Genomic DNA, 14,758 nt, shown 5'->3' with positions numbered 1-14,758 from the left:
AGAAAAACATCAAAGCAAAGTGCTATCGAAAAAGGGTTTCTGTTTCAAGAGATGTGAGTATAAAAGAACAGTGAATATATATATTTTTTTTGTGCAAAGGAAGATGTGGAAGAGTTCTGTTTTCAGCAGTTTTTTAAATATTAAAGAGAGGTGGCTGAGCGTGCAGAGTTCTGCAGCTCATTCCACCATCGTGGGATCACTGAGCTGAACAGTTTTCCTTGGTGTCGACTGTGTGGTGCTGGTACCACCAGACGACGTTCCCTGGTTGAGCGCAGTGGACGGGAGGGGATGTAGACCTGAACGATTGAATTGAGATAAGATGGAGCTGTGGAGTTGACCACTCTGTAGGCAAGAGACAGAGCTTTGAACCTGATCCTTATTGCAGCCACAGGAAGCCAGTATAAAGATCTGAAGAGCGGTGTGACATGAGACCTTTTTGGTTGATGGAAAATGAGGCGTGCTGCTGCATTTTGGATCATCTGGAGGGGTTTGGTCGTGGATGCCGGTAAACCCATCAGTAGTGCATTGCAGTAATCCAGGCAAGATAAGATCACCGCCTGTACAATGAGTTGGGTTGTGTACTCCGTCAGATAGGGTCTGATCTTTCTGATATTGTGGAGGGCATATCTACACGACCTAGCGACTGTGTTGATGTGTTCCGTGAAGGTCAGCTGATCATCAATGATGACCCCCAGGTTCCTGGCTGACTTAGTAGGGACAATCACTGCAGATCCAATGTTAATGCTGATGTTGTGTTGAGTTGAAGGTCTGGCAGAGAAGACTAGAAGTTCAGTCTTGGGTATGTTGAGTTGAAGGTGTCTTTTTCTCATCCAGGCAGAGATGTCAGAGAGACAGGCAGAGATCCGAGATGAGACAGTTGAGTCATCTGGCGGAAAAGACAGGAAGAGCTGTGTGTCATCTGCATAGCAGGGATAAGAAAAGCCATGAGAATGGATGATTGAGCCTAGAGAAGAAGTATAGATTGAAAAAAGAAGAGGACTAAGGACTGAGCCCTGCGGTACACCGGTGGAGAGGTTATGAGAGTCAGAGACACGCACCTGCCAGGATACCTTAAAGGTTCGTTCGGACAAGTATGACCAAGCCAGGCTAGAGCTGGTCTAGAGATGCCCAGGTCTGAGAGTACAGTCATGAGAATCTGATGGTTCACAGTGTCAAAGGCTGCAGATAGATCTAATAGAATAAGGACAGAAGAGTTACCTGCAGCTTTTGCCACCCGTAGGGATTCCACAACAGTCAGAAGAGCTGTTTCTGTGGAGTGACCACTCTTGAAGCCAGACTGATTGACATCGAGGAGGTTGGTCCGGGAAAGAAAGTCAGAGAGTTGATTGAAGGCTGCACGTTCCAGAGTCTTGGCCAGGAATGAAAGAAGAGAGACCGGTCTGTAGCTCTCCACAAGGGAGAGTGGTGTATATTTCTAGGATACCAATGTCTTCTTACTTATTTAAATCTGAAGTAAATGTGTATTTTATTTTATTTCATTTACAGATGGCACACTGTTTAGGCTGGATCGTAAATAATACATTTTACATATTGTACTTACTGAACATTTAATGTTTACACTTTAAAATGCTCAACTTGTTTCCTTGAATAAACAAAGGTAATGTATCCTCAATAAAGGAAGTGTCTATTTCTTGATCTGCTACGAGAGTCACAGACAAACATGAAGAAGTGCCAGGATGAATAACATCTAAAAATTTTGAATATTAAAAAGTTACATTTCTGAAAACTATGAAATATATTAATTATAATAATAATAATAATAATAATATTGCATATTATTTCTTCAAAGGCATTCATGCAAAAGAGAAGCTGTAATGTGTCAAGATGGTCATGTAGCACTCAGAGAGACAGTTCATCATGTGGAGTCTTTGCCTTGAAAGTGAGTAATTGACGGTAGTTACATGATTTTAATGCTGAATTAATTAAACAAGCTTAAAGGACAGATTCAGTTTTTAACATGTCCATATGTTTTATAACAACTGTTATTGTCTTGGTATACATGGCTTTGTTCTACATTTTGTTTGGTATCTTTTAACCCTCGAGGCACCTTTAAAATTAACCTACACTTTTTACCTTCGGGACCCCAAACGGGCCCTCTCATAAAAGTGAAATAAAAATGCGATATATCAATATTTTTTTTCACTTTCACCACATCAGATCTCTTCAACAGCTTCAGACCTATCCATATATATAAAGGTTTTTATTATTTTTATATGTTTTTTAGGTTTTTATGCCCTTTTTGTCATGAGAACCCCCGATTTTTCAACAGGCAAAAACGCAAAACATGCAGTATTTACCAAAAATAAGATACAAAGTGAAATATTCCAAATGAGGGTATTAGAGCCTTGACTAAGTGAATATTTGATAACAACTTTGATTTTGATGCATTATTATTTTTGGAGCAATATGAGTTTATTCAAAAAACTTACACCTTTTAACTTCGGGACCCGAAACGGGCCCTCTCATAAAAGTGAAATAAAAATGTGATATATCAATATTTTTTTTCACTTTCACCACATCAGATCTCTTCAACAGCTTCAGACCTATCCATATATATAAGGTTTTTATGATTTTTATATGTTCTTTTAGGTTTTTATGCCCTTTTTATCATGAGAACCCCCGATTTTTCAACAGGCAAAAACACAAAACATGCAGTATTTACTAAAAATAAGATGCAAAGTGAAATATTCGAAATGAGGTTATTAGAGCCTTGACTAAGACAATATTTGATAACAACTTTGATTTTGATGCATTATTATTTTTAGAGCAATATGAGTTTATTCAAAAAACTTACACCTTTTAACTTCGGGACCCCAAACGGGCCCTCTCATAAAAGTGAAATAAAAATGTTATGTATCAATATTTTTTTTCACTTTCACCACATCAGATCTCTTCAACAGCTTCAGACCTATCCATATATATAAAGTTTTTTATTATTTTTATATGTTTTTTAGGTTTTTATGCCCTTTTTGTAATGAGAACCCCCGATTTTTCAACAGGCAAAAACACAAAACATGCAGTATTTACCAAAAATAAGATGCAAAGTGAAATATTCGAAATGAGGGTATTAGAGCCTTGACTAAGACAATATTTGATAACAACTTTGCTTTTGATGCATTATTATTTTTGGAGCAATATGAGTTTATTCAAAAAACTTACACCTTTTAACTTCGGGACCCCAAACGGGCCCTCTCATAAAAGTGAAATAAAAATGTGATATATCAATATTTTTTTTCACTTTCACCACATCAGATCTCTTCAACAGCTTCAGACCTATCCATATATATAAGGTTTTTATGATTTTTTATATGTTCTTTTAGGTTTTTATGCCCTTTTTGTCATGAGAACCCCCAATTTTTCAAAAGGCAAAAACACAAAACATGCAGTATTTACCAAAAATAAGATGCAAAGTGAAATATTCAGGATGAGGGTACTAGAGCCTTGACTATGTCAATAATTGATAACAACTTTGATTTTGATGCATTATTATTTTTGCAGCAATAAGAGTTTATGTACAAAATTTAGACCTTTTATCTCCGGGTCCAAAATGGGCACTCTCATAAAACTGAAATAAAAGTGTTATTTAGAAATCTTTTTTTTTTTCAGTTTTACCACATTAGATCTCTTCAACAGCTTCAGACTTATCCATATATATAAGGTTTTTATCAGTTTTATATGTTTTTTTTAGTGTTATCCCCTTTTTGTCATAAGCACAGGAGAGAAAAACTCCTATGCAATATTTACCAATTTGTTATTTTCTGTCAAAAGATGTTTTGTTTTGTCATGTGTGTCTGTGTGTTTGCAATGCATGTTGATGCATAAACCACAGATCCCTGTGAGGTGAATTTAGCATGCATGCATTCCACGTTTGGTGCACTGGTTCCACACCCTTCTGCACTGTGGGCACAACACACACTGCTTCTGCTTTCTTGAGGTCCCTGGCTGTAGCTTCTCCTCCTCCTCTTCTTTCTCCACATGACCATGGTCCTGGCACCAGGCTTGTCAGACCAGTCTGTCTGCAGACAGTCCTCTGTGCAAATGCCTCCTCTTTGCCATTGCCGGGGCAATGAGAGCTCTGTCAACCGACTCTAAGAAGAGATGCCAGCTGCAGCACTTCATGCTGTTCCAGCATGGGTCCACAGAAGTGAGCAGGACATAGGCATTGTAACATGACATGTCCATCATGTCATATTCCTAGATATACTTGAAACCTGCACGCATATGAGGTCTGCATGCAGGCAGACAACATCTTCAGCCCATAATATCTTCAGACAACCTCTTCAACCCATAATTTCCAGGTTTGGAGGGCACATACTCTCAAATGCAGTCTCAGGGCCGCTGATCCTGACAAATGCAAAGTATAAGTCCATCCTGGGGTCAAGATGGGAGGGGGAAAGAATGTCAGGGGCTCTTCATGTGTGGCAGACCAAAGGATTTCCCCTTTTTTTGATCTCTATTGAGATATTACCACTTTCTCTTCCTCCTCCCCAGAGTTGAAGGTCACCTAGTTGCCTAGCAGGAGTTCCACCTCTCATCTCTCCTGACTCTCGGTTGACTTTTCACTGCTGGTAACTTGCTCCTCACTCTCCTCAGAGGACTGCAAGTCTGCAGCAGGGGCCTCGCCTAGTTTCATTCTTCCCCTGATGGCTGTCTTCAGGACATATGACCAGCCAGACAAGGCTGCAAACTATTCTCCCTGCATGTTTATGCAGGTGCATGTCTGTGTTTACTACACATCCAATAGGAGAGACGAGGCTCTCTCTTGATAAAGTAACACACACAAACACACACACACACACACACACACAAAATGTATTCTCAATCACTTTCACTCTGTTTTATAAACTGAGCCCATTGGGCCTTTGATGACTGAAATTTCACATGCGGACACAGTAACTCTCTCTCACACACACACACACACTCACACACACACACATAAAAAATAAATTTTCACCCACATTCACACTACTCTTTTACATCAGTCCCACACACCAAGACCATTTTTGTGGTGCTCAGATTTCTTATTGCCATGCATTTTGGTAACGTAAGAGAACCAGTCCTCGATCGAAACCTTATGTGATAAAACCCTGCTGACCCTGGTGGTTTTGGGGGGATCATGAACCGTAAAACCTTTTTTCCCTGTATTTTGAAGGTAGAGGCTTAGATTTATTTGGTATTAATGGGAAAAGAATGATAATAGGTCAGGATTACAGTATATCAAAAATATGTCGTTATAATGGAAGTCAATGGGACCAAAACGGGTCCCGAGGGTAAAGAGTGTATGCATTTTGCATATCTCCTATTCTATACACCTTGTAATAGAGGGGAATTGGAATTTTAAAATTTAGAATAAAAGAAAAATCCTGGGGAAATTTCATACAGATAGCCTTTGAATTGACTGAGATATTGAAAAATGAAAAACCAAAATCAGCAGAATGTACACGTTTGGTACCCCAAGGTGCCTCGAGGGTTAAACAGTTTGCTGAGTGTATATTTGAGGGTTAGAGACTAATACTGAGGCTGGAAACAAGATTAATTTGATATTGACACCACTCCTCCTCCTGTTTCTTCTTCTTTTTTACCTTTATTATTCTATTAACTACTAATATTTAAAGTCAATGTATATTCAGCAGGGCCAACTTTCTATTCTACAAAAGTGTCAATATTAAAAAACAGAGACACATGACAACATCTGTCATTATTGTGGATCTGAGGACTCTGATGAATCACCATGGGTAAAATAATAATAATTATATATATTAGTCCTACTGGAACTTCAGATAAATTTTGTATCGAACTGTTGAATATTACAAGAATCAATAAATATAAAACTGTGCTCTCAGTTTTTCAGATTGGCTGTGACTCATGTAGTAGGTGGTATCACCACGACTGTGAGAAGTGCAGCACTGGATGAGGAGTTCCTCTGCCCTCTGTGTATCTAATAGACATTTGATTCAGGATACAGACATTCCTTAAACACAGTGGGAGTTTGGGCAGTGATAAAGGTTTTTTACTGTAAATAAAACATTACATTTTGTTCTTACTAGCTGCCAGGTGTTTATTTTTTAGGACTTTCTTCAAATGTTAATGGTGTTTCTTTAAATTCAGAGGTCGTCCAGACCTGCACGGTCTGTGTTCTATTTATTTCTGTCATCTTCAGAAAACAGGTTCATTGCTGCTTTGTGACAAATGTCAAGTCGTTCATTCTTGACCATCATCATTCACATGGGTTCAACACCACTTCAGAAATGTTCAGCTCTTTAAAACTGTGATATTTTGTTCATTCATTCCTCTGAATTTGTCTTAGGTTTGTCTGTTAGTGGAAGAAAGGACTGGAAACTGCTCCACAAAGACTGGAAATAACTAGCAGAGGACAATCTTGGTATTCTTGTCAAATTGTGACCCTCCATTTAATTCCAGCACGTTTTAGGTGTTAAATTGTTTGTGAGACACTTTGAACCAAATGATGTTAGCGACATGCTTTGGGTTATTTTGAGCTGACAATAAAAAAATCAGACATGCAACAGTGTGAGTGTGAGAAACAGCAAAATTAGAGTCAAGCGTTTTGTTAGAAGCAGAAACTTTATTTGACAAAATCTGACACATTGATGATCAAGACAACATTCAACAAACCTCAATAAAACCTTTGTTACCATCACACGTCTGATATACTTTTATTAACAGGACAAAGATTTGACCTTCACACGTCTTTAGAGAAATTCATCAAAGAAAGCTGCAGTTTTAGGACGAATCTGGACATAGAAATACAACTAGACAATAAAGTTTAGTCTATTAAAACAGTGTTTAACAGAAACATTCATCAGCTGCCATGAACTAATAATCAGTGAACATCTCTAACATAGATCATATTTATTCAAACTGTTGTTTGTCACTAATCATTAGTTCAGTTTGTCTCTGTCTAATTCTTCTTTTATTTCTTATTCTGTTCTATCTGAACATTATTTAACCCCATGAGTCCTGTAGTGAGGATCTACTGACAGAGAAAGTCGGAGCTGTTCTCCAGCGGCTGTCCGGCCGAGCTCAGACCGCATTTAGTGGCTCAGACAGCGGGAGAGCAGCGGCTCATCTCCGCCTCCTCCACAGGCTGATGGAGGCAGGAAAAGCTGCCTTCAGTCCTCAGTAAGTGGAGCTCCACAGTAACAACGACTCTGTGTTCAACTAGAGACCATCCACTAACTCTAGGTTCATTAAAGACGGTTTGAAACGACACATTTTGCTGCGTCACGACGACACAAAGTGAAACTAAAGGTCTGTTGAGATGAAGTTCGTCTGAAAACCAGACGGACACTTTCTAACTTTTCTAGCAGCATTGAAGCTGCTGTTTGTGCTGGAGTTTACAGATACTCACCTCTAGTGATGAGCAGAGAAGATTCAGAGTTTCTAGTTTTACTGGTGGAAACGAATCCAAACTTTCCGACTCTTCTTCTTCCTCCTCTTCCTCCAAAGATCCTGGTGCTTTGTCGCCACCTACTCTGCTGGAGTGTGGGTCTGAATGAAACCACCTCCAGGACAGAACCTGGACCAAATCAAATCCACTAGACCAGGGGCCAAAATCCAAAACACACTTTAGGTCGCGGGCCGAACAGGATAAACATTTATTGAACACTAAAACTTTTAAAACTTAACTTTTTTTAACATAAACCTTAAATAACTTATATTATAATAATAATGTTTTGCTCTCTATAAAAATATATCCTGTCTAAGTTAGAAATAAAGTAAACATTAAAAGAACAAACATTCAAATTTCTTTAATCTTCTGTCATTTTATATAAAAAATAAACTTAAATTTTAAATATCCCAAAAGATTTCACTCTCCATAAAAATATATCCTGTCTAAATTAATCAAATTCAAAATATGAACATGCTGCATAACAAAACCTGGAAATATAAATAAAATTTGTGCTTTTCATCAATAACAAATCAAATCATTCAGTCTTTGCTCTTCAGTCATTTTATCAGAGCTGCATCTGTTTTTGTCAACAAGTTCGTTTATATTTGTTGTGAGGTTCTGTGTTGTGGAGATTCTCAGGATGGACTGTAGGTTCTCACCAGTGAGACGACTCCTGTGTTCTGTTTTGTTAGTCTTCATCACTGAGAACAGCTTCTCACTAAGATTTGTTCTACCAAACATAAACAAGGTTCGAGCCGCATGTGGACGGAGCTGGGACATTTCTGCAGGAATGGAGTGAATAAACTGTGCGGGTCCTGCAGTGTCCTACTTTACCTTCAGTCATTACACTGCAGCTCAATCAGCTCCATCTGAATCTGCACAGGTGCAGTTTACACATAGACGGTAAATGGGTTGAGAAGCAACTTAAAATTTATTTTCTTGTTCGTCAAAGTCACCAAAGCTCCGTGAACTCAGTTTATCAGTAAAGTGCATATTTGTGAACACCGTTGTAACGATATGGTTCAACATTACTTGACATCCTGAGGACCAGCTTCATAATAACTTTCAGCATCATAAACTAGACTTGATTAACGTGGAATGTGTTCGACAGCTGAAGTGTTGCATTATGGGATCTGTAGTATATTCTGTTACCAGCGCTTCATATCGCCGGGCCATTAATAATAAGAATATAGAAATGATCTTGTGGGCCGGATATAGTTACACACCGGGCCGGATGTGGCCCGCGGGCCGTGAGTTTGACACATATGCACTAGACTTTCTGAACTGGTTCGATATTTGTCCTGTTTCTACTGAGAACACCCTGAACTCTGAACTCCATTCTCTTCTTTCCAACTCTACTTTCAGCTCCTCTCTCTCTCTGCTGACTATATTTCTGACACTGACATAAAACATGTTCTACTGACTCTTCCGTGTTTGATTTAGTCCTTTATGTCCAAACCTCAGTCTTGTTCTTGTTCTTTCTTCCACTAACTCTCCTTTTACCAACCTCTTTCTGTATTCTAGTGTCCACCTGTAATGGTTTCGTCCCAGTTGTGTTGTCGTTCACTCATAATCCTGGTTTTGATCACAGCTTCTGTCTCTGATTTGTTCAGTGGTTCCATCAAATCTCCCTGTTTGTCTCTTTGTCCAGAGCATCTGCTGATTCATTCCCTACTATTCCCCTGTGAGCTGGAATCAAATGAAAGCTGCCGATACACTAGATTGTTGAATCCTGAATAGTAATTCATATATTTCAGGTTTGTTCTACATTGTAGTGCTGTAGCAAACTGCTGAATGCTCAGTGATCGTCTCTTTATTGGGATTTATTTATTGTGATTGTGATTCTGTAGCTGGAATGAATATGGAAAAGCCCGTCTTCCTGTTTCTGGTCCTCACAACTGTTGAAAAATGGATATTTGTGAACAAAAATGAATAAAAGTATCTTCACCCCCTGTTGAATTATTTCCACTTCCACCACTGTAATTTCCAATAAAACAAAAACACGATGTTAACAGATTTATTCAAGTCAGTTCAACAAGTGAACACAAACCACTAATGTCCTTTAATAGTTTGAGCTGTTTCATAGTTTTTGTGCAGTCGAACAAATGAAGCCTCAACAAGCTTTGACTTGACTGAACCAACCTGATGAAAAGCTTCATGTCGTCCTCACTGGTCTTTGGATCCATCCGTAGATATCACTGTGTGGTCATGACGACAGGATCAAAGTCTTCTCTTCTATTATCACTGATCCAAATGAGTTCAGAGTTTCCCTCCATGTTCAACACAGTTTGGCTCCTTATGACCACGTAGTGATGGGAGAAGAGAAACTTTCAGGAGCTTTGAACCAACTGAAGCAGCTGATTCAGAAAATGGTTCAATGTTTAGAAACATGTGAGTCACTACTTTGGAGACATCTGCTGGAGAAATGTTGTTTTAAATGATCAAATGTGACTGAATGTTATTTCTATAACTATACTACCGACCATACCTACTTTATAGTTGTTGTTTTTATTCTACTAAAATGTCAAAGTCGTCCCCAGAAGTTCAGCACATGGACAGAAATAACAAGGACATGTCCACAAATAGAAAATAATGGAGAGAAGATTTACAATTGTTCCATTTGATTTATTTCCACACAATCACAATTTCCTTCATCTAAGTCACACGAGAACTTGGCTCAACACAAATGTCTTCTATAGAAATAACATTCAGTCACATTTGATCTGATTTAAAACACATTTCTCCAGCAGATGTCGCCAAAGTCAAACCACCTGTTGTGACAATCAAACGTCTCTTACCTGTCAAGATCAAATCTCCAACTTTCCTCATTAGAACTCATCAGTTCTTCAATTCTATTGGTGGATCATGAGTTGAACTAATAAGTGAAACAGCAAATGAAGCAGTGATGAAGGAAAACATTATAGAACAGCTGGACGTGGATTCTGTGGTGTTCTTCTGACAGCTGTTTCTACTCTGCAGGACTCGCACCTGGAAACACCAAGGCTACAGGGATCAAGGATGGAGGGAGCAGAGATGAAGGAGCTGAGGACAGACGACACAGTGAGACACATGTTGGACTGGCAGTAGCTTTGTCACTTGGTGCTGTGATGGTTCTTGGTATTTGTGGTTGTGTCCTAAACAAGAGAATCAACAAAGGACAGAATTCAGCAGCTGTCAGCTCAATGTGACAATGATTTTTTAGATTTTATTATATTTTAACATAAAAAGTAAAAACTAAGGATGACGTGTGATTTTAGTTTATTGAACCTTTAGTTTATGTAAAAGCAACAAAATGGAAATTCCTCCACTATGAGGATCTAAAACTGAGTAAATGTACATAGTTATTTACCAGCTCTGTTTTAATGTCAGACTTTGTTCTTTCATTTCCATTTAGTCATTTATCAGACGCTTTTATCCAAAGAGACTTGTGACTAGTGATGTGACGATGAGGCTCAGCTGTGTTGTTGTGCATGTTTATTGTGTGTATTGATTTGAATTGTTGTCTTTCCTGTTTACATCATGAGCACAATAAGTCTTCAGAGGGAATAAATACATTTGACCTTATTAGGATGAACAATCAATATTTAATTCATGAATTCATCACTGTGGTGCCTCCCTGATTTATCCAGTATCTGACCTGTAAATAGCAGCAGATAAATAAAAAAGTATCAGACTCAGAGTAGAAGTACTCTATTCAAGTGTAATCAGGAACATGTAGCTACTAATAAAAGTAAAAGTACACAATGCATTAAAATGTGACTTGAGATTTCACCACTGGGACAGAGAAACAGCTCAACTGTCCATTTGCAGCCCATGTTGTAGTCAGAGAGGGTTTTACATCAGTCGATATAAGAAGCAGAACAACCAATGAATGAGAAACGTTTCTTTTTTAATTTATTCATAAAGATTCAGATGCCACAGTGATTAGATGAACTTACTAAACTGTCGGCTCATCAATCATCATCGTTTGACATATTCTTTAGTCTGTGAATAAAATGCACATTTGTAATATTTCAACACCAATAAATATTTGTATCAACAATAACAAGGATCAACTGGAAAGATTTGCAGCCATGTAATAATTCAAACAGACCAAACAAGTCCCATTGAACAGGACTCACTTGATAGATAACAGACAGATAAAGAACAGAGGAGGAGGTCGTTATCAAACTGTTCTCCCACAAATGTTGTTTGCTGGAAACTGGACTTGCTGCAGATCATGTTCTGTTCCAACACCATTTTTGCGCTTGTCTTCCAGATGTGGACGTTAGTGATGCTAATGATGAAATAGAAAAGGTTTCCTTCTTCATGGGACACAGGTTCTTGGCAGAGAGCGTATATTCCAGATTTCATATTTAGTTGGATATTAAAACCCTCCCTGTTCAGTTGGTCTCTCACCTGTCTGGAGCGGTAACAGTCCAGCAGCAGGTGCTGTCTCGTCCTCATCACAACCTGTCACCAGACATTTCTTAGTTTGGAAGAAACAGCTCCACTGGACCAGCGCTCTCAGAGGGAGTTTGTTCACTGGAATCAGCCACACTGGACCTTTTCAGGGTTTTCACACCTTATTTTATCACTTACATCTTTATTATTGGACCAGAATCTCAGATGGAGCCATATTTATAGTCTAATATGCCTCAATTTACATTCTCTTTAATTAGTTTGTATTTAGTTTTAGTGAAGAACTGTTCCAGGTTCTATTAAGATACTGATCAATAGTATCTCCATATAACAGTTAGTGATGTGCTAAACTAGACCTAACAGACAAATCCTGACACCTACACACATTTTGTTCCAGTTTACTTTATTGTTGAATGATGAATTTTACCTTTATACTTCTTTTTTTTTTTACGTGGTTCCATCAAAAACTTCATTAAATTAGTTTATTTATCATCAAAGCTCTTTACACAACTGTCATTTTATCTGGACTGTGAAAGTCGTGCAGCATCTTTGTGCACAGTTGGTTATTAAATGTTCCTAAACCTGACATCTCATGTGGATTCTGTAGTGTTGTGTTTATCACATTTACATCACATGTGAAAGGTCTCCAGTTCAAAACCAGGTGGAAACAGTTTTTATTTTTCACCCAAGATCATGTCTAGAGCCATAAATTGAATAAATAAATACCATTTACTATTTGTAATCATGACTGACTGAGGAGGTGCTGACCAATATCCAACTTGAGTGAACAGATTGAACTTGATTTCAGACCGACTGGCAAATGAATGAATGATGATATAAATACATAAATAAGAACAAGCTGTAATATGGGCCGATACAGATACAGAGGGTGAAATAAGTATTAAGCACTTTGACATTCTTTTCATTAAATATAAAACTAAAAGTACTTTTCACATGAAATCTTCACCAGATGTTGGTAAAAACCCAAACACACAGTCAAGAATACTCTCAACTGGTTTCAGAGAAAGAAAGTAAAGCTGCTGGAGTGGCCCAGCCCAGACAATCACCTGATTAGAGTCCAATGAAATGTATGGAAAGAACTAAATATCAGAGTTTAGAGAAGATTTGAAGACTGTTTGTGTGAAGAATGGACCAAAATCACAACGAGCAACGCACTCGACTAGTTTCTCCATACAGGAGGAGTCTTGAGGCTGATATTACATCAACTTTGACATTTTATTGTCTGTTATGGCTTCTTACTGGATTCATTATTAACAGTTCTCCCCTTATTCAAACAGCACTGTCAGAACAGCAGGAATCAGAGGTGAGATATATTTTTATCACAAGACGTCGCTGGAACAGATTTAACTTTCTCTGTTTCATATAATGTGATTGATGATTAAATAACAGGTCGGTATAGTCATAGAAAACATACAGTGACTTATTAGAAACGCTGATATGTGTGAACTGCAACAGAATCACTGTAGACAAATAAACCACTAATTAGTCAGTTCCATTTCAGGACTTAGTCTGATCCATCCAGCACCTGATGATATAAGCCTCATTGTGTTTGTCCATCACCAAGTGTGCTACAATAGTCTGGAGAACAATCCAACCTTTCACGGGATCCGGCATTTTGGTTCCTCTGGAGCTGCTTCAACGGATCAAGTCCGACTCGCTGTGACGGTGTATTTATATGAGCATCATGCAAATTCAACAAACAGCACAGTTCAATGAGAAGTGAAGGACAAGAACCAGTTCTAATAAAGTTTCCTCCAACTCCACCATTGATTCATTCCATCAAGTTGATTATTGTTTGAAATGTAACTTACAGGAGGAGACGGTTCTAATTGGAGAATAAGAACCAGAAGAAACCGGCTGAGGAGCAGCACTGTGGAAAAGTGACTTGAAATCCAAAGGAAGAAATCCTCCAGGAGCACAGTCCCTTCACAACCCTCTCCCCACCGTGTTTCTGTTTCCACTTGAGACCCCGACACTGTCTCTGTCTAAAGACAGACTCGTTGTTGTCCAACTCCCAAACATTGATTTGTTCTGTTTCCAGCTTCACACTCCAAAGCCATGCTGTGGTTAGAGTCACTGCCTGTTTCCCACTGATCGTCCACTTGATGGCGCAGTGGAGCAAATGAAGCTTCATCCACACTTTGGAACAATTCACCTGAACAGCACCAACAACAAGCAACAACAATATGAAGAATCATCTGAACAACGACAACAGGAAGAACAACAAGAAGATTTATCATCAGAACAAGAAGAAAATGGGCTCAAAGTGCAGGGGGAGCAGTCAAATGTCCAATAAGCATCAGGACAGCTCATGTTCTCCCTCAGTAGTCCGTACATGATGGAGCTGGAATTAACATTAAAGTCCAGACCAAGACCTTTCAGGACTGTCCAGACCTCCTGAGCTCTGTAACAGTCCATCAGGAGCTGTTGCTGTGTCTCATCTTGGTTGCAGTAGATCATGGGACACTGTTTAGTTGTTACCTAACAGCTCCATGAAACTACTGCTCTGACAGGAAGTCTGTCCACACTTATCAGCCAGTGGACGTCTCTCATATTTTCTGATGTTTGTTTTTCAGGACTTTTCTCAGCTCCTTGTACATGTTTAGAACTAATTAACCTCCATATTTAAATGTAAAAACTGGGACAGGACAGAGCTGGTGAGAAACGAGCTGTTCTACCAGAAGGACGAGTCACTGATCATTTACACTGGTGGAATATGGGAAGAAAGGAGCTATTAATTTCTGATGTGGAACATGGAACTAGGTACATTTACTCAACAATTTGTACTTCACTACAGATCTCTACAGGCTCTTGCAGTTTATTGAACTATTTGAATTATTTCAAATGCTTGGAAACACCGTTTTCTACCTTGTACTACGCTGCCTTTGTGTGACGACCTACTTT

General features: G+C 38.6%; 2 protein-coding genes across 2 annotated transcripts in view; both read right to left on the bottom strand.

Annotated features, from left to right (window-relative positions):
* Nucleotides 1-14,758, bottom strand: part of LOC113168127 (NACHT, LRR and PYD domains-containing protein 12-like) — a 260,345-nt gene that overhangs the window by 62,532 nt on the left and 183,055 nt on the right. The window contains exon 6 of the mRNA XM_026369133.2: nt 1,184-1,218. Coding sequence (XP_026224918.2) covers nt 1,184-1,218 — 35 coding nt within the window. The remainder of the gene's footprint in view (nt 1-1,183; nt 1,219-14,758) is intronic.
* LOC113168720 (NLR family CARD domain-containing protein 3-like) overlaps nt 1-14,758 on the bottom strand; it is a 434,580-nt gene that overhangs the window by 377,326 nt on the left and 42,496 nt on the right. The gene's annotated exons all lie outside the window — the stretch shown is intronic.

The sequence above is a fragment of the Anabas testudineus genome, chromosome 18 (assembly GCF_900324465.2).
Source record: "Anabas testudineus chromosome 18, fAnaTes1.2, whole genome shotgun sequence".
In the NCBI taxonomy this organism is placed as follows: Eukaryota; Metazoa; Chordata; class Actinopteri; order Anabantiformes; family Anabantidae; genus Anabas; species Anabas testudineus.
This window is presented reverse-complemented; position numbering and strand designations above follow the sequence as displayed.